We start from the raw sequence: 21,243 nt of genomic DNA on the forward strand, positions 1-21,243 counted from the left end.
CTGTGTTCCACAGGCTTTCTCATCCATTTACCTTAGGGACTACCCCCCTTGACTTGCCTAGGAGAGAGTCTAAATGGAGTGAGTAAGGATCAAGAGTGAAAGCCCTTACTCTGAGCATTGTCGCGGTGCCTAGACACTTTGTGTGACAACAGGACCCACCTAGAAACATAAAATTAAAACAGAACAGCAGAACCTTATAGAAACAAAAAAAAATTCCAGAAGAAACGAAATTTAGCATATAAAAGTAGCATTTTTAAGTTTACATATAAAGCTGCCACATCTGGGTTTATTATTCCATTGATTATGGTTTTTATAACACAAATGTAATTTCCCTGTTTTGGAAAATTTTGAAAGTGAAGTTTGAAAAAAATACCCAATCTTGAAAAAGGAAACCATTTCCAAGTTTTAGTTAAGTTGGAACTTGGCTCAGAGCAATAACTAAAAAATAAAGTGATTACTGTGCATTTTGTGTACTTTCCAAGGCACAATCCATGTTGATTGTTTAGAGCAACAAAAGGATCTTCTCTGCAATAGCAGAACAAGGCATAGAATCTAGAGATGGTAACTTGACAGCACATATAGATTCTAATGCGAGGGACACCTATATAAGATGGCATAGGCACATTTGGCATGACTAGAATACTTACATAGAAGCATTTATGCAGATTTACAGATTACACCAGGGCTAACTTCTAGATCATTCAATTGGTTTCTGTTCTGCCATGCATGATGATCAGAGACCTTGAAAGCCTAGTGTGGTCAGATTTCATTGCAGATAAACAGGCTGGAAAACTCATCTTCAGGCTCATACATATGCCCATTTTAGATGGTTCTCTTCCATGAGCAATGGTTAATTGAATGGAATGAAATAAAGTGAAAGGGCTAGGCATGCCACATGACTAGTAGATGGTGATTGTGTATGCAGATTTGTAATGAGCCTCCATGGCAAGCAAATAAGATCTTTGGAAGTTAAGACAATTCTCAAGGTTTGGATCACCTGTCATTGAGCCAACAACGTAAATTTTGATTGTTGAAGGAATTACATTTTTCTTCATTGTTTTCTTTACCTTTCATGCTAAAGGAACAAGTTTGATCTATGTTATGAAGGACAACCTCTTTCACTAGCCCTAGACAGAGCTAATACAGAAAAGTGAACAAATAGGTGCTGTAGTGATATTTATAACCTATATTTCATAAAAGTTGGTAAATCAAAAAAATAAGGAACTGAAAAATAAAATTAAAAAATTCCACAGTATCTAATTCACCATAGTCTCAAGAAGAAATGAAAAGAAAATTCTCCTACTCAAGCTACATATATGCAGTAGCCAGGTTTGGCAGTGAACTTACCTCACACTCCATATGCGAAACACAAGATATAAAATGCATCGCATTAACAGAATGACACAAGAAAAGAGTTTTCTTTATGTGCATGTGATCAGACACATGAGAACTATATTTATTTTATTATATACTTATTTTGAAACACATGAACAGATCTCATGGAAAAGGCTTACTGCATCAAGATGCTGACTTTCTTTCTCCAGCTTTGATGTTCTTCCAGTTAAAGTCATAGCAACAGTACACTGATTCATACAGCAGCGATCACATACAAATGTGGAAGCCCGAATTAGCTCCCCACACACCACACAATGCTGAGAAAGATAGTAATGATCAATTGTTGATCTGTTTGCAGGCCCCTTCTGATATTTCTTGGCATCATAATCCTCTGTACCAAGTCTACCTTTTATTTGTGACACAATAGGATAGCGTTTAGCTAACACTGGACGTGCTGGACGTGGCATTTCTGCATACCATAATTTTAGGTCCACATCCACAAGGTTAAATACTCTTTGCAGTGCAGGGATTATTTGTTTGGTAATGTAATAGACATCATGCAGCCTATGTGGAGTATTAATATCGAGAAGCTCTAATGGATCAACGACCATATCAACAAGGCGTGCTCCAGGCTCCCCATGAACTACCACATATCGTATGCGCTCGCCATAACGAGGCTCTGCTCGAGGATCAACTCTCATGGATTTTGTAGCAACAATGGCTGCTGGAGGAAGGGATGATGCTTTCATGCTATAGGTGCCTAGCCGGACCTCCTTGGCAAAGATAAAATCCTGAAGTGACACCCTCCCACATACAATTTTCTTCCACTGTCTATATAAGTATGCCTTGACCTGTAATGCAGCATTTGAATGTAACCATTTCTAGCTTGGATTTTGAAAAAAAAATATATACATATATAAAAGAAACCGAGCAAAGGAAAACAAAATGAGGGCTTAACTTTGACAAAAGATCAATATTTCTCCTGCTATTCATTATTTTTGCATAATTATTTTTTCATATCGATAACCAAAATGTAATGCTTACCTGAGAAAGATCATGAGATTCAAAGAGAATTCTTAGTGATTTCTCTAGGATCTTTGCAACAGCAGGACAACTATCTCGGCGCACAGTTTCAATGCCTTTAGCATCAAACATAGGCTTGCATTGGGTAGGGCTCTCATAACTGTAACCAACATACCTCTTCTTGGTAAGCAAAACACATGGATCATACACTTTCTCCATTTTCAGTGTTACAGGATGTGGATTTCTTGCTGTGATTGCAGATGCAATCTCTTGACCAATCCTGAATGCCTCCTCTCGTGTACGACCTTTAAGTAGGACAAACATGCTGCATAAAGGAGTACATTACAAGCATTCAGCCCATCAATTCTCTTCCTATCTGATGACTTTATATGAAGCATTTGATAGACTGTAGAAAAGGTATATCATATACCTATCAGTGTCTCCATAGACAACCCTTGCATTCCAGACACTATTTGAATTAACAAAATTAATTGAATCTTCAAGTGTTCGACGTCCACACTGGACAATGCTATCAGCAAGCTCTGCACAAGGCATGCGACCACTGAATCCAGCGGCAGTGTAACCATATGTTACATTTGCAATCAGCTTCAGTGCAAGTTGCCTAGCATTGAACACCTGAAAAAAATGTGTCAGAAATGGCAACATAAATGTCAGAAGGGGAGAAGATAATGGAAACTTCAGAGAATGCAGTTTGCAAGTATACAATCAATGAGAAAAAACAGTTTTGCAAAATTGTTTTTTCAATTCCAACATTTAGATAACTTACTGCTTCCTAGTTATGCATTTTCTTCTCGAGGTTAACATTTCCAATAGAAAGAACGAGTGCATATTTGGTAGATTAATACATGGAGGAAAATAAAGATATTCAGTATATATCAAAAAAGAACCATGGGCAGTTTTCAAAAGCAGAACTTTGGTGGTCCATAAATCTAGTTCATATATGAATTAAAATGAAGAAATATTAGAAACAAACTCCAAAAGTATACTTATTTTAGTTGGAATTATACAAATGTTTTTGCCTAAATTTTTTGAATTAAAGTACATTTTCTAGATATTTATATTCTCAGCCTACCACTTATTATTTACCCATTTTAAGTCAATTGAAGATTCAGATATCACTTCTGAATGGAAGAAAATTTCAAAAATGAGTGTTATAGTCCAGCTCTCAACACCTGAAATACATGTACAAACAAGGAACAACCTATTCATGCAACTAGATGAATTTGAAATTTTGATGATTACACCACACACTTTCTTTGCTGCAGATAATGCCCAACCATAAAGGAAAGCTGCCTTGCTAACTTAAACCTTCAAATGGAGATCATTTAATGTGGCATCAGGAAGAGAAATTACAGAAATGAGAACACTGGAAACTGCATCAACAAAGGTAGGAGATGAAGCGCAATAAGCAATAAAGAATCCAAAGAGAGAACACAGATAAAGAGAAATAGACCAATTAAGCACAGAGCAGTGTGTGCATACCAATAAGGTTGAAAAGGCATTAATTAGGAAAATCCTCACATGCTCAAATGATAGGCAGGGGTGATAGATTTTTAACGAAAATTAAATATGTGCCTGAATTGATGTCAAACAACTAGAGCTAAATGCAGTAGGTGCCATATGCTATGGAGGATCAAAGAAAGCATCTTTGGTAAGACTGGGAGGCAGGACCTCAATATAGTCAAATAACTTCTCCATTGGCAAAGGTTAATCCAAAGGCTGAATTCCAAAAGGTTACTAATGTCACAAAGCAGTCTTGAACTCATGCATCCATAGCACAATTGGAAAGAGAAAAGATATCAAGGTTACATGAGTGCACATACACGTACTATAGGGTTAAGAACATAGTTTTAAAAACCAACCGATCTGAACCATTAATTGATCAAACCGGCCAATAAAATAGGGCCATGTAATGAACCAAAATCCAGTTGGAGGGCCAGTTTGTACCAGACTCCAGTTAGGAATGAAATGGTACAAAAATCTGAATGGAGGGCCGGTTTGTACCGGTTTGGTTCCAAACTGGTTCAAACCAGCCATAACCAACCAGTTGCAACTTGCAACCCTAAATAGCCTGGTCAGATGTCACATGCATTCCCCAGTGGCAGTTTTTGAGGTGGTTTAGGTGGAAAGTTGAAACCAGGGGCTTTTTTCCTCCCAAACGGCCACCGTGGCTATAAAACCAACCCTTCCCCTCCCAAATCCTAAACCTAAACAAAAAACGTAACTCAACCCTAGCAATGATACCATTTAAGTAAAAGTTGATATTTCTTTTTATCTTTCCTTTTCATCCTTTTATCTAAAGTTTTAACATTACCATTAAAAGTTGGAAAATGTTCGAGAGTGGTTCCAACCTCATTGGATTTCATATAGAGAAAGTAGAATTTTAGAATTGGGGGATTGCACAGTTTCCAATTGATTTTCTCATGTATGAGGGTATGGGATTGGCATTTACTCTAGTGCATGAATCCCTTTATGTACCTAGAGGATGGCAGTATTGACTGTTGTCCTCCTCTGATGTTGGTGGTATTAATTGTTAAAGTCCTCTACCATGGCCTTAACGAAAATGTACCTTTCACTCAAAGCAAAATAAGTGGTTAGGCATTCTAAGCTCTTTCTACCATATTACAAGGTTGAGTAGATGAACCCTTCACTCAAACCAAAACCATTGGTTAGGCATGTTCAACTTGTAAAAATTCCTTGAATGCAACAACTAGAGTTTAATCTTCTAACTGATAGCAATTTGTTTGTCTTCTGGTAATTATTAATGGTAAATAAAAATTAAACCACTAGTGCATTCTTCACAATAAAAACACTAAAGCAAAAATAAATTACGGAACTAAGAATTAGATGCGCACACAAAAATTGACATCGTTGTTTTTGGAGTCTGGACAAATGTCCCTGGAAAAACCCTAAAGCGGAAACCGATGCAACAAATGAGGGTTTTATTATTATGTAGCAAAAATAGACAGTTACAATTGTTAGCCAATTTGACTTAGCTCTAACAATTTATCTCAACTGGAAAAATAGTGGGAAAATCCTTTTCACTCACAGTAACTCGATGTAGCCCTCTTTGGCAAACTCGCACTTCTCTGGCAATTCACATAGCTTAGATGGAAATGTGCACTGCTTGTTCTAGAAATTCACTCAGCCTCTGGGAACCCTTCCCAGTAAGCCATCTTGCCTCCCTCTACCTCTAGAATCCACTTGCTCTGCCTCTCGGAAATAGATCAGACCTCTAGCCCCTGAAACAAAGTCTCCTACGGCAACTCGCACTGGAAACCTAGCTAACTCACAATGTTGAATACAACCACCTCTGTTGGATAATTCGACCTCTTGTCCTGACCCTGACCATTGGAGAACTTTCCGAGAATTTCTCCAAAAATTCTCACTGTTGCAAGCCCCACTACTGTCTCTTCCCTAGCTTTAACTACAACTTTACTAAATGTTGCAAACTGGGTAGTCAAACTGCTCAAATCATACTCAATAATTGATGCCTCTCTCCAAGCCCTCGACTTGCTCTTATAATCTTCTATTGGGCAACCAACGACCAAGATCTAATCTTGATCAATGGCTTAGATCACTTTAACTCCATCAATAGAAGTCTCTAGAGAAAACTAGAATTACCTTGATTTCATTAAATTTAATAAACCAACTTCCTTAATTAGGTTATTGGCTAATTAATTTAATTAAGGTGTTCCTAAGTCTTATCTCACGAAGCCTTTTCTGGGTTTTGGAGATCTCGTGTTCCCATCACTCCACATTTGATTCAATGCTTGGCATCTATATGCATGCACTGCAGGTGTATTGTTTTTCTTTGAGTATACTCTCACCCTCTACAGGTCCATTCAGCCTCTATCTTTTATCCAAACATTGCACACATGTGTTTTCCCATCAAACTAGGCTTCTAAGTCTCGCACACCAATACCGATCTCCAAAGGTGCACAATGCACATGCTCTTTTAAAATTAACTGCCCAATCTCTAAATCGACCAGATCAAACACAATAATTACAATTCATTTCCTTTTTGCTATTACATTGCATTCTACAGCGGAATATACACTTAGTCAAATGCACACAAGTGTACTTGATCCATCACAATCAAAAGGCACACCATCTACCGATATGCCATCCTTCGCACACTGTCCACCAGATTGCACTCCACAGGAAATACACATTATCCAGATTGGTGAATGCACACAGGTGCACCTGGCCTCTTCAATTATACAATGTGTACTCACTTGAACCACAACTAATGCGAACTCTAAATCGACCAGATCAAACACAATAATTACAATTCATTTCCTTTTTGCTATTACACCGCATTCTACAGGGGAATATACACTTAGTCAAATGCACACAAGTGTACCTGATCCTGTTAGGATATTCCGACACATAGGATATAGTTAAGTTCAACTTGGTCTAGTATAGAGTTAGGTTAGAGTTAGGTAAAGTGTGTTTCTTTACCGTTGTACATTTTGTAACTTACAATCCGACGGTCACGATATGTAGTGATCCGACGGTTCACTCTCACCTCGGTATTACCGACACTTGATCCGTGGCTTGACACCCGATTGGTCCATGAGTTCTATTTAAAGCGCATGGAGGGTCATTGTTCGAGTAATCCGTGCATGAGAGAAGCTTATGTAAATTTTCATTCTTTGATTAATAAATTGTCTGTACCCACGTTGGGACAGGCCGTGGACTGTTTCCCTCCTTGCACTCTGAGGGTTTTAACCACGTCAAAAATACTGGTGTATTGATTTGAGATTTGGTTGTGAGCAGTGTCCTCTTGGTATTCTTTCTGAGGAACTTACCCTGTAAATTCCTACATGGTATCAGAGCTATTTGAGGGCCGCGTCCGTTGGTGATCCAAATCTGAAGCCGGTAGAACTGCATGCGGCTGTCGTTTCCTAGATCTGCTGTTTCTGACTGCTTTCGGGCCGAGAGGACTGCTCTGTTGCGTTCGGAGCATCTGTTTCAGTGAGGAACCCCTTTCGTTTCACGCGAAAAGGTTTCCGGTAGCCCTAGCTGCGTCATTTTTCAGATCGGGAGGTATACAGTGTTTTTTTTGCAGTTTACTGTCATTTTCTCTCTGCTTATTTCGGTTTCGGTTTATTTAGCCTTTTTTTTTCCGGATCTATACCTTTCATTTCTGCGTATGCTCTTTGCCCTGCGACTCTGTGCGATCTGGGCAAATCAGAAACAGAAAGAAAGGATTTTTCTCATGCGTATGCTCTTTTCCCTGCACCTTAGTGTGATCTCGGAAAATCAGAAACATTGAGAAAAATATTTAGTTTTTCGGCTAAAAGCTAACTTTGAGGTTTTTTTTAAATTTCTAGTTTTTTGGCTAAAGCTAACTTCGAGCCGTAAGGTTCGTTTTTCTTTGGATATTCGTGTTGGGTTTTGTGTTTTGTGTTTTGTAGGGGAAAAGAGTCTTCCCAAGGCAAGCACGCAAATCGAGGCCCCCCCCCCCCCTCTCTCTCTCTCTCTCTCTCTCTCTCTCAAATATTTTGTATAGATCAATTGGTTCAAAGACCTTTTAAGAGAGTAGAGGTCTTGGGTTCAAGTCTCCATTTTGTGGGGGCGGATTTTTTCATTCCCGCACATTCGCGCACTTTGCCGGCAACGTCAACAATTTTTTTTCAAAAAGCCATAACTTCTTCATCCGGAAGCCTTTTTCAGAGCCGTTTTTTTTAAAACCGCCTATTTTTTCGAGATCTATCCATTGGACCACTTACTTTCAGCATCTTCAGCTTCAGTTGTTTTTCAAAAAATGGAAAGTCCATGCCAAGTCATTCTTGACAGCACTAACTACTTCCAATGGGTAGCCTACATGGGAGATTTACTTAGAAGTAAAGGTCTCTTCAGAATAGCCACAGACCAAGAGAAGAAACCCAAAGATGAAGACAAGGCCGAAAAATGGGAAAATCGACAAGATCAAGCACGTGGTTTGATAGGAATGTCTGTTTCTCCTGATCTTAGATTCCACATTGCAGAAATTGAAACTCCTCATGAAGCATTAGAAAAACTTGCTAAAGTTTTTGGGATTAAAAATGAAATTAGAGCCCATCAACTTGAGAATGAGTTGCTTACTTTGGATCCTAATAATTTTTCTTGCATTGAAGATTTCTTGTCCAAATTCAAGACCCTTAGATATCTCTTGGAAGGTGTTAAAGTTAAGAAAGAAGATGGTAACCTTATTTATTCCATCCTTACTAAGTTGGGACCAGCCTACTCTGTATTTGTTTCCACTTTCCATTCTACCAGGGAAGCTTTCATTTGTCAAGGCAAAGACTACAAGCCCCCTTCCTTTGACTCCTTTTGTGATTCCTTAATAAGAGAACAAGAAAAACTCTTACACCTTGGTCTTCTTAATCTTGGAAACTCTTCCTCGAAAGCGTTAGCCGCCCAGCAGCAACCAAATTCAAAGAATCCTAAGAAGTCTTATCCTCAAAGGAATGGTCCTAAACCAACTCAGCCTCAAGATGAAAGATCATTTCAGCAATATGACAAGACCAATAAAAACAAATGGAAGAAGACTGACAGACATTGTAACTTTTGTAATCGAGATGGCCACTTAGAATCTAAATGCTTTAAGAAGATGGAAGCCTTGGAAGCCGCAATGAAGAAACATAACATCCATCTGGAGCCTACTTCAACTTCAACTTCCGGAACGGCATTTTCTGCATGTCATCGTCAATCATCTCAGTCTGGTTATGCATTAAATGTATCTTCTTCTTCTTCTCATTCTCATGAGTGGCTCATTGATTCTGGAGCCTCTTGTCACATGGCCAAAAACCAAGCCATGTTTTCTTCTTTAAATGATTGTAACACCAAAAATATATATGTTGGTGATGATAGATCTCTTAATGTTGTAGGGACTGGAACTGTTCATCTAGACAATGGTCAGTTCAATGATGTATTATGTGTTCCAAACTTATCCTGCAACCTTCTATCTGTCTATCAGATAACTCATTCAGGTGAAGGTAAAATTGTTGAATTTTCACCTCATGATGTTGTAATCAAGGATCTAAAAGATCCTAAACAGATTCTAGCTACTGGTCTTGCTGATGATTCCAAAAGGTTGTATAAGTTTCACAACTTTGGGTCATCCCATCTTCCCTCAGTATTTGTTGCTCATAATGATGAAGTGAGCAAACTTTGGCATGAGCGGTATGGTCACTTAAACTATCGCTCCCTTCAGCATCTATGTAAAGAAAACATGGTGACAGGTCTTCCTATGGTATCTTGCAAAGATGGTGTTTGTTCCGGATGTGTACTCGGAAAACATCATCGGGACAGTTTTGACAAACGTGCCTCTTGGCACGCCTCAGCCCCTTTACAGCTTGTGCACAGTGATTTATGTGGTCCTCTTCCTGTTGCTTCATTCTCTGGCTGCAAGTACTTCTTAACTTTCATTGATGATTTCTCCAGACGCACTTGGGTATACTTCTTAAAACTCAAGAGCGAAGTATTTACCACCTTTTTGGCCTTCAAAGCATTCGTTGAAAAACAATCTGGACATCAAATTCTTAAGCTAAGAACTGATAATGGTGGAGAATATGTTAAAAATGCATTCATCAACTTTTGCACCGAAAATGGAATTCAAATGCAACATACTGTTCCATACACTCCACAACAAAATGGTGTAGCTGAAAGGAAAAATCGCACCTTAAAGGAAATGGCTAATTGTATGCTGCAATCTAAAGGACTCAGTCTTAGTTTTTGGGCCGAAGCAATTAATTGTGCAAATTATATAATCAATCGCACTCCTACTAAGGTTCTAGAGAATATCACTCCAGAAGAAGCTTGGAGTTCCATTAAACCAGATGTAAGTCACTTTCGTGTGTTTGGAAGTGAAGCATGGGCCCATATTCCAGATGAAAAGCATAAAGCCTTAGAACCTAAGAGTGAGAAATGTACTTTTGTTGGATATTCTGAAGATGTAAAAGGCTATAGACTTATTCCATTTAAGTCCAAAAATGTTATCATTAGAAGAGATGTAAAATTTGATGAAAATAAATCGGCCTGCGAGCCTAGTCCGGCGGATGTGCCACCTCTTCCTATCTCTTCTATCTTTGAAAACATTTCTTCTTCTGATGATGAAAGCGAGGATGATAATCCTCCCCACCTTCTCAGGATCCTCAACTTCCAAGATGGGTCCGTGCTACTCGGGATGCAGCAGGTGATCTTGCCGGTGATCCTACAGATCAGCGACGTACACGTTCTCAGTTTGAAAGAGCCTCTTCTTTACTGGCTCAAGCTCCAGTAAATCATGATCCTGACACTTTTGCAGAAGCTTCAGGCCATCCACATTGGGAAACAGCTATGAATGAAGAATATCATTCATTGATGACAAATGATACATGGGATCTTGTTCCTCTACCAAAGGGACGCAAACTTGTTAGATGCAAATGGGTTTACAGAACCAAGTATGGACCAGATGGGAAAGTTGATAAACATAAAGCTCGTCTAGTTGCTAAGGGCTTTTCACAGGTTGAAGGCATTGACTACACTGAAACCTTCTCTCCAGTTGCCAAAATGAACTCTATCCGCCTTGTTCTTTCCCTTGCTGCCTCTTTAAAATGGGAAGTCCATCAAATGGATGTTAAATCTGCCTTCTTGCATGGTGACTTGCAGGAAGAAATCTATATGGAACAACCCATTGGCTTCATACAAACAGACTCCAGCCTCGTTTGTCGACTTAAGAAATCCCTTTATGGCCTCAAGCAAGCTCCTCGAGCTTGGTATGCCAAAATGGATAGCTTTCTTTTAGAATCTGGCTTTTCTAGGTGTCATTCTGACAATACTGTCTACACCAAGAAAGTGGGCAACTCTCTTATCATCCTTGTTCTTTATGTTGATGATCTTATTCTTACTGGTAGTGATCCCAACCTTATAAACCATGTGAAGTCCAGCCTTAAAAAGAAATTTGAAATGACAGACTTAGGACACTTACACTATTTTCTCGGTCTTCAAGTCTTGCAATCCCAAGAGGGTATTTTCCTTTCCCAGTCCAAGTATGCTTGTGATATTCTTCGTCATTTTCACATGGAAGACTGTAAGCCAGCCACTTCTCCCTTTCAGTCTGGAGTCAAACTTTCAGTCTCTTGTACTTCTCCTGAAGTTGATGCTACCTTATACCGTCAACTTGTCGGAAAACTCTTGTATTTAACCCATACTCGTCCTGATCTTTCCTTTGCTGTTGGCCTTGTTGCTCGTTTTATGCAAAACCCCCGTGAAAGTCATTGGAAAGCAGCTAAAAGAATACTTCGTTATGTTCGAGGTACAGTACAGTTTGGGATTCATTACAGTGCCAAAGCAGCTCCTCTGTTAGTTGGTTTCACTGATTCTGATTGGGCTGGTGACCTTGATGATCGGAAGTCTACTGCCGGTTATGTCTTCACTCTTGGTTCAGGACCTATTACATGGGCTTGTAAGAAACAGGCTGCCATTTCTCTTTCGTCAGCAGAAGCAGAGTATCGTGGTGCCGTGGAAGCTAGTAAGGAAGCCTTGTGGCTTCGTCAGATCCTATCAGAGTTTGGCTTTGAGCAGCAGCATCCAACCACACTTTGGTGTGATAATCAAAGTGCCATTCAGCTATGCAAAGATCCAGTCCAGCATCAGCGCAGCAAACACATTGAACTACACATGCACTTCATCAGAAAGCTCATTCATGACCATGTTCTTGAAGTGCAATATTGTCCAACAGATGATCAGGTTGCAGACATCTTCACAAAGGCTCTCACAGAGGCGAAGTTCACTAAACTTCGATATATGCTTGGAGTTCAGGAAGTTGTCACTAAGGGGGGATAGGCTCTAGTGCCTCCTTCCTTCTCCTATTGTGTCATATTTGTAAATCCTTCAATCCTATCCCAAGTTGTTCTTAAGGGGGGATGTTAGGATATTCCGACACATAGGATATAGTTAAGTTCAACTTGGTCTAGTATAGAGTTAGGTTAGAGTTAGGTAAAGTGTGTTTCTTTACCGTTGTACATTTTGTAACTTACAATCCGACGGTCACGATATGTAGTGATCCGACGGTTCACTCTCACCTCGGTATTACCGACACTTGATCCGTGGCTTGACACCCGATTGGTCCATGAGTTCTATTTAAAGCGCATGGAGGGTCATTGTTCGGGTAATCCGTGCATGAGAGAAGCTTATGTAAATTTTCATTCTTTGATTAATAAATTGTCTGTACCCACGTTGGGACAGGCCGTGGACTGTTTCCCTCCTTGCACTCTGAGGGTTTTAACCACGTCAAAAATACTGGTGTATTGATTTGAGATCTGGTTGTGAGCGGTGTCCTCTTGGTATTCTTTCTGAGGAACTTACCCTGTAAATTCCTACAGATCCATCACAATCAAAAGGCACACCATCCACCGATATGCCGTCCTTTGCACACTGTCCACCAGATTGCACTCCACAGGAAACACACATTATCCAGGTTGGTGAATGCACACCTGGCCTCTTCAATTATACATTGTGTACTCACTTGAACCACAACTAATGTCAACAAGTAACTCGGCTCCTGAATTAGCAGCATGCTCCAGGCAAGAAATGATCAATCAATGATACAATGCTCTCGACTGCGCTCCTGAAGATGAGGCTACAGGTAACTTGGCTCTCAATCAATCGTGGAACTAAGACCTCGTCAAAATCCAAGCTAGCTTGATTTGGCAATGTGGAACTCAGCCTTGATCCTAATGATTTGATCCCATGCAACCTCAACAATTGATGTATATTAGACCGCCCCTACACACATCAAATTGCATTGATTATACTTTGTGTATAAATTCCCACAATGAAGCTCGACCCATTGAAACAGGAATCGGTCCATGAGTGAGTAGAGTCGGCCCTTCAATGCCATAGACAGCCTGAACTCGATCAATCCATGCAATTGATAAATCTGTATTTGCTAATTTGGCAAGAAACCCCTTAGGATGGAAGGATCCACAACTCTGGTACCACTGTGATATTCCTTTTATTTAATGTCTAAAATTCCCAGAAAGCTGCAAATAATTTACTGCAAACCCCAAAAATTATATTCCACATTTTTTTGCTCTGATACCATTGTATTTAAAATTCACCAGAAAATAAAATCCACAATTTTGCTCAGATACCACTGTAATATTTCGAAAATAATTGACAATCTTTTCCAGAATTTTTCTTACAAAAATTATTCCATAAGTTTCTTCAATTAAATCCAATCAATTTACATAATTTACCAGCTCAAATAAAATTGCAGAAGTAAGAGATCAGAAATGTTGCACAAAACACATGTAGCAAAACTCAACTTTATTTATATTCCTAAATAAAAGGCTACATGAAAATAGCTGAGGTGACAACTTCCAAAATAGTTGTTGCAATACTGAAGCTAGCCACCCAAAACTGTAACTGGAACCAATAGATGCACCTATGAAATTCGAGTGAATTCACCAATGGATTAGTAGAGATAAGTTTATGTTCAACCTCACCAAATCTCACCATGGTAACCAAGGGCTTTCACCCCTGGCACAATGAACAATAGCTGAGGACAAAACAAATAACTTTGGATGATCCAAAAGTCTAGCTTCCCCTCCCTTTTATAGAACTAATGGATCTCTCTTCAACATTTTAGAAGCACTTTGATTTTATTATTTTATTTCCATTCTATAAGCTTCTCCCTTTTATTTTATTTAAGTGACCTTTTATTTTATTTTAAGTCACTTTTCCTCTTTTTATTTAATAAAGTAACTAATTAAAGTCATTTTTAATCCAGGAGAACGATTAATCTACCTCCATGCTTTCCCCCACCACTGAAACTAACCACATCATATGGGAAACCAAAAATGGGGATATTATAAGAGTTGGAGACATCTACAGCCGCTTGTGGCCATATGATAGTTGAATGGATACCCACAAGCTGTACACAACCCATAGATATATTCGTAGTGGATTCCATGATCCGGACTGAATCATTATTGTTTGTCATCCATCTTGATGCAATCAGAGTGGAAAAAGTGGTGGAATCAGCTCATGAGACTGTTTTTACCGGGACCCAATTTGGCAAAATAGGGTGTGAAACCTTTTGAGAGCGTTTTGAGGCATCAAATGACATTTTTTGGAGGTAAGACTTTGGCGCTCTAGTGCAACATCTTTTCTTTCTATTCTACACACAAAGATCTTTCCAACGGCACAAGAAGCGCATCAATCGGAGTCCATATGAAAAAATTATTCCACTCAGAAGTTGACCTTCCTGTTTTCACCACCATAAATTGGGGGATGCCACGTCAACCCTCAATATTCATGGAAAAGGGGTTAGCCACGTGATTATGATGTAAAAGACCCTAGAAGAGTCTATATTGTAACTTTGATTAAGAGTTGAGGTAGTTAAACCTAACCACTAGTTGTCTATCAGGGTTTGTTATAACCAAGACACTAGGAGGAAAAGGGATTCCATTCATTCGAGTGTATTTGTTCCATGGTTGAGCAAAAATAGCCAAGAGGGATAGGAGGTAGCACACAGAGAATATTTATGCACTAAGGTAGCCCACGGGGCACAGGCCATACTCCTTTGTATTTGCAGCTATATTTTCAGACAGAGAGAGAGCAGAGTCCTCACCTTCCAATTGGGTTTTCTCCCGAAAGGGTTTCCTAGTGTGTGAGCTTTTATTTTATTTTTTTTTATTTTTTTGCATAAGTTTTATTAGCATGTGTGCACTATTTACCAATGTTGTGAAAATCGTGATTGGGATTAAATCGGCACGGGGAACAAATCAGAAAAAAAATCTGAATTATCAAGAAAAAATCAGAAAAATCGGATGTGCTCTAGCCACAAAATTTGGTGGAGAGGATGGGGCACATGAGATCTCTAATACCCAGAAAGGGTTTGGGTAGATTCTAAACAGTTCAGGAGATATTAAAATAATTAATATTTCTAATGGAGTCCCTAAGTCTAAATTTAGGGAAAATAAAATATTAATGTGTATTAATATGAACTGTGTTAGAATGGTCCAAAAAACATGGATCAAGCCAGATCTAATCTTAGCCGTTGATTAGGGACTTAATCTCGGCCGTTGATATGTCAACAGGAAAAGTATAAGAGGAGGCTTGAGGGTCACTTGGAGAAGACACCAGAGTGATCAATCATTCTATTCTCTAGAGCGGGGTTTGCTAAGAGAGATAGAATCAGTGATCGGGAGTTGCAGCTGAAAGGCATTGAGTACAGAGAGACAGAGAGGCAGAGATAGTGATGGGACAGCAACGCTGTAGCTGAGGAGAGTGACACAAAGCCAGCGAGGGCTCACGCAGGGCCACTTAGAGGTAGTCGAGAGCTACGCAAAGCCTCAGAGAGGCCAGCGTTGCTGACGCAGAGGGCTAAAGGGCTAACACAGACCCAGACGCTCTAGAGAGGGGTTGACGCAGTCCAGAGAGAGGCTTACGCTGGGGTTTCTGGGGCCGATTGGTGCTGAGTAGTTGTCGGAAGGATTATCCGGGGTTTCAACCAGGAGATTTGTCAGAAACTGAGAGGTATTACCGCCAAGGAAATTCTCTGTTGGGTAGGCTAGTTTCGGCACCCAGATTGTACTGTGATATTGCTTAATAAGAAAACCCTTAGATAGCTGCATCGGTTTTCCCACATTAGGTTTTTCCGAGGACATTGGTCCAAAAATAATGGTGTCATATGGTGTGATTGTTTATGTTTCCTTTAGTTGTTGATCTGTAATATGTTGAGCATGCACTAGTGTTTATTTTCAGTATTTACATTGTAAATAACTTGTTAAGTAAAATAACAAGTAAGTAGGAATAAATCAGATAAAGTGAATGGAGGGTTTCTAACTAAGTAAACTTAGAAACTTCAACATGGTATCAGAGCGAGGTTGTAGATCACAGGACTAAGGACATCAACTGAGCAGAGCAATAGCAGTAGAAAACAGCTGTCTCAATGTGACAGAAGTTGTTTCTAGCAGAGCAACAACAAGGAAGGGTGACGCAGTGCCTGCGTCATTAAGGGTGAGCCGAGAAGAGGCAGTGCAGAGGCTAAGGAAGGGAAAAGCAGCCTCACGCAGAAGCTGGGAGGGCTGACGCAATTGGCTGAGGAGGTCGGGTTGTTGGTGCTAGGATTGCACAGAGCCTAGGAGCTCTCACCTTTAGGTTGCTGGAGTTTAGAAGGATGTGGGAATATTGCAAAGTGGAGCTGGTGAGGTATTGTAGGCAGAATAATCCCTGACAGAGCAAGGTCAAGAAGAGGGAGTTGTTGCTAAGGGTTTCTAGCCGAGGAACCTAGATTAGTGGTGCGGTTGCACAAGATCAGAGTAGGGGGCATCTCGACAGCGGCAGAAGGATTTCCAGGAGCGAAATTGGGATTCAGAGGGAGTCAAGAAGAGAACTTCCAGACGGGAAGTAGAGACTCGGAGGGGTCGAACAGAGAACTTCCAGAAAGGAAGTAGAAGAACATCATGGCACTACACGGAGTAAGAGACCAGAATAGACTGGATGGAGCGTCGAACTTCGCAGTCTGGAAGGCCAAAATCTTACCGTACTTGACAGAAATTGTGTCAAGAACATCGCCTTGAAGGTAATAGCTATCCCAGTCGACCCCAATGATAACAACAAGTACGAGGAGGCAATGGTGAGGGCCAAGAGCATCATCCTCGACGGGGTAAAGATCATGTAGTACCACATATTGCCGAGAAGGAAACAACATATGAGATGTGGGAGGTTCTCAAGAAATTGTACCCACATACTTCTGTACAGAGAAGAATGCTACTTGAGAATTAGTTGAGGTTGTATCAGATGAACAAGGGAGAACCGATTGACACCTTCCTCAGAGCACTGAATGAGATCCGAGATCAGTTGACTGCTATAGAAGCCACGCCGGATCAGGAGTTGATGGTGAGGACAGCCCTGAATGTTGTCTCAAAAGACTGGGAAGAATTTGTCGAGAGTATACTAGGCAAAGGGACTCTCCCACCTTGGGACAAGATTTGGGCGGCTCTTCGCCAGTAAGAGATCAGACGGCAATCGGAGACAGGTAGCAGCAGTAAGGGGATCAAAGTCAAACAGGAGGAGGAAGATGTTTCCCTAGCATCTGAGGGAAAGCAGGAAAAGCGGAAGAAGAAAGATCTCTCCAAGATCAAGTGCTTCCACTATGGGGAGATGGGTCATTATGCGACCCAGTGCCCAAGGAAGAAGAGTAAGGGAGAGTCTTCTGAGACTAAGGCAACGCCGACACGAGCAGAGGAGGAAGTTTTGACAAACAATGACTGTGACATGAGTGCACACGCACCACTTAAGCGGAAGTGGGGAGACATCGAGCTGTAGTCAGGCGGACTACAGGCGATGAGGGGCAGGATCCTCGAGGTACCCAACTTCTTGGATTAGACCTTGCTACGGGAGCCCGAAGAGGAGTAGCAAGACTGGCTGAGTCGAGTAGAGATAGATGCGGATGGAGCGGCAAAGAGATATACGGTGCAGGAGTCTTGAGACAGCGCGACGCTAGCAGGCTGCAACAGTGCGAGAGGCACAAGAGTGTTGCACAGAGAGGTGTGCAATGGTGCGAGATGTAGGGACTTGTTGCGATAGCGCAGAGGTCAGAGAGGGAGCACTTGTCAGCGGCAGAGGGAGCTTCAGCATCAGTGGGTGTTTCTAGCCCAACAGGGAGGTCAGATTGGGAGATCAGTTACTTTCTTCTCAGTAATTGAGTTGCAGTGCAGCAATGGGTAGCACGATGCAACATGATGAAAGGAGGTGCAGTGCGGATGCAGTGCTAGGAGAAAGGACCAACAACAACACAGATGCAGAGGAATCTGTCGTACAGATGCATCAGTGGCAGTGGCAGAACCATGGGCAACAGTACAAGATACAACAGTGCGAAGGATGGTGGGCAACAGGTCTAGCATTAGCATAAGGACCAATGCTAGATGATCAAAGTAATACTCAGTGAGGAGTATTGCCAGAGCACAGTCCTCGCTAAGAGGGAGTGTTGATTTGGGGTAGCATCAGATGTGCTCTAGCCACAAAATTTGGTGGAGAGGCTAGGGCACATGAGATCTTCAATACCTAGAAAGGGTTTGGGCAGATTCTAAATAGTTCAGGAGATATTAAAATAATTAATATTTTTAATGGAGTCCCTAAGTCTAAACTTAGGGAAAATAAAATATTAACGTGTTTTAATATGAAATTGTGTTAGAATGGTCTAAAAGACATGGATCAATCCAGATCTAATCTTAGCCATTGATTAGGGACTTAATCTTGACCATTGATATGTCAACAAGAAAAGGATAAGAGGAGGCTTGAGGGTCACTTGGAGAAGACACCAGAGTGATCAGTCATTCTATTCTCTAGAGCGGGGTTTGCTAAGAGAGATAGAATTAGTGATTGGGAGTTGCAGCTGAGGGGCATTGAGTACAGAGACATAGAGAGGCAGAGATAGTTTCGGGACAGCAGCGCAGTAGCCCGGGAGAGTGACGCAAAGCCAGCGAGGGCTCACGCAGGGCCACTCAGAGGTAGTCGGGCGCTGTGCAGAGCCTCAGAGAGGCCAACGTTACTGACGCAGGGCCTCCTAAGGTTGATGCAGGCCCATCCGGGATGATGCAGGGCCAGCGTTGGGTAGAGAGGGGCTGACACAGTCCAAAGAGAGGTTGACACTGGGGTTTTTGGCCTAGATTGGTGCTGAGTAGCTGCCGGAAGGATTATCCACGGTTTCAGCCAAGAGATTTGTCAGAAACTGAGAGGTATTACTGCCAAGGAAATTCTCTGTTGGGTAGGCCAGATTCGGCACCCAGATTGTACTCTGATATTGCTTAATAAGAAAACGCTTAGATAGCTACATCGGTTTTCCCACATTGGGTTTTTTCGAGGACATTTGTCGAAAAATAATGGTGTCATATGGTGTGATTGTTTATGTTTCCTTTAGTCCTTGATCTATAATATGTTGAGCATGCACTAGTGTTTATTTTCAGTACTTACATTGTAAATAACTTGTTAAGTAAAATAACAAGTAGGTAGGAATAAATTACATAAAGTGCATGGAGGGTTTCTAACTAAGTAAAATTAGAAACTTCAACAAAGTGGAGACAGATGTGAGTGGGTATGTTATGGGAGTGGTCATGATGCAAGGAGGAAAGCCTGTATACTACCATTCTGAAGTATTTGATGGGGCAGTTCTTAACTACCCTACTTATGATAAGGAGCTCTATGCGTTGGTGTAGGTTGTAAAGAACTGGAAACACTATTTGATGGGAAAGGAGACAGTAATCCACATAGATCACCAGTTGTTATAGTACTTATAGGCCCAGAGTAAGCTACAACAGACCACGAATTACAAATGGATGGCGTTTTTACAGCAGTTTCATTTGGCGATCAAGTATAAGAAGGGTAGCACAAACAAGTTGGCTAACATGCTTTCAAGGCCACCCACATCAAAGATCATAGCTTTGGGACTCTTATGCACATGGAGCCATTCACCCATGATGCATACAGAGAGGCATATTTAGAGGATGAGGACTTCAAGGAGGTATTATAAGCAGTTGCAGAGTCAAACTCATGTGCACGATGGCAACAACACAGTTGATCACCATCTCTAGGATGGATTACTCTACAGGTTAGATAAGTTGTGTTCCTAAAGTTGAGCGATTGCAGCTGATTAGAGAGACTCATACCTCCAAGGTTGCAGGGTTTTGAAGAATATAGGGTAGTCAAGGTTAATAAGATTCTTCTTTCCATGATAACTATTTGTGAGGTACTTATAATTTTTCTTATTAGCACATTCTTCACTTGTTAATATTAAAGTGTGTCTTCTTAGTTCATCAAATAGTTACCAAAACAAAAGAGACAAGAACACAAGATGTTGGCTTTCTGCCAGTGCCAAAACCTCTCACTCTTTGAGAGGAAAACCCGCACAAAATCTTATTATAGAAGTTCCAATTGACGAATACCAAGACCATGACCCTTGACCTATTAGGCCACTCCAAAAACAAGACACCAATCCTCTTCTTTTTCACTGTTGAGATCATCATTATCACTATTGCTTCATCAAGGTTATCATTATTGCACCAAAAAGGTCATTACAGTTGCTCCAATCCAACACATTCATTGAGACCATTGCTGCTCTTCTGCTGAGATCATTATTGCTCCTCGATTGAGGCTTTCACCATAACAACGAGACCTTTATACTAAGATATGTATATATGTACCAAGATCTTCATCATGCTCATGATTGTGTCTTTATGATTACTTCTATGCCCAAATTATAACTACACCTTAAATGTATGTTGAGACGGAGAGTGATACTTTAAGGTCCTCCTCTTCACAAGAATACCAAGAATGTAAGGCTACTTCTTAAAATACTGAGACAGTGTACTGCGTCAGCCTTTCTAGCCTAGTGTTGGCCCTGCATTAGCCTATCTTGACCTGCGTCAGCCTCAGGAGGCCCTACGTCAGCTCTCTAAGCCTTTGCATCATCTACACTGGCACGTCTGGTGCTCTGAGCAGCACTTAGCTGCCTCTGCATGGCCCTGCGTGAGCACTGGCTGCTCCTGCGTCTCTCTCTCTAGCTACTCTGCTGCTATCCCGGCACTATCTAGGCCTCTCTGCCTCTCTGTACTCAATGCCCCTCAGCTGCTCTCCTAATCACTGATTCTATCTCTCCTAGCAAACCACGCTCTAGAGAATAGAATGACTGATCACTCTCTAGTGTATTCTCCAAGTGACCCTCAAACCTCCTCTTATACTTTTCCTGTTGACATCTCAATAGCTGAGATTAAGTCCCTAATCAACGGATAAGATTAGATCTGGCTTGTTCCATGTCTTTTGGACCAGTCTAACACAGATTCATATTAATACACATTAATATTTTATCCATTAAAAATATTAATT

General features: G+C 40.7%; 1 protein-coding gene across 2 annotated transcripts in view; it reads right to left on the bottom strand.

The window, feature by feature from the left end:
- The window catches only part of REV3 (recovery protein 3), a 410,344-nt gene that overhangs the window by 19,530 nt on the left and 369,571 nt on the right, over positions 1–21,243 (bottom strand). The window contains exons 19-21 of one of the 2 annotated variants that reach the window (XM_089402764.1): positions 2,789–2,994; positions 2,380–2,683; positions 1,515–2,186 (exon numbers count right to left, since the gene is read on the bottom strand). In XM_089402764.1, coding sequence (XP_089258890.1) covers positions 1,515–2,186; positions 2,380–2,683; positions 2,789–2,994 — 1,182 coding nt within the window. Of the gene's footprint in view, positions 1–1,514; positions 2,187–2,379; positions 2,684–2,788; positions 2,995–12,745; positions 13,138–21,243 lie in introns of those variants that run through there. The other variant, XM_089402765.1, reaches the window with a different exon arrangement.

This window comes from Pinus tabuliformis, chromosome 2_1 (genome assembly GCF_031772625.1).
Source record: "Pinus tabuliformis cultivar Carrire ecotype Pingquan chromosome 2_1, CPIR1, whole genome shotgun sequence".
In the NCBI taxonomy this organism is placed as follows: Eukaryota; Viridiplantae; Streptophyta; class Pinopsida; order Pinales; family Pinaceae; genus Pinus; species Pinus tabuliformis.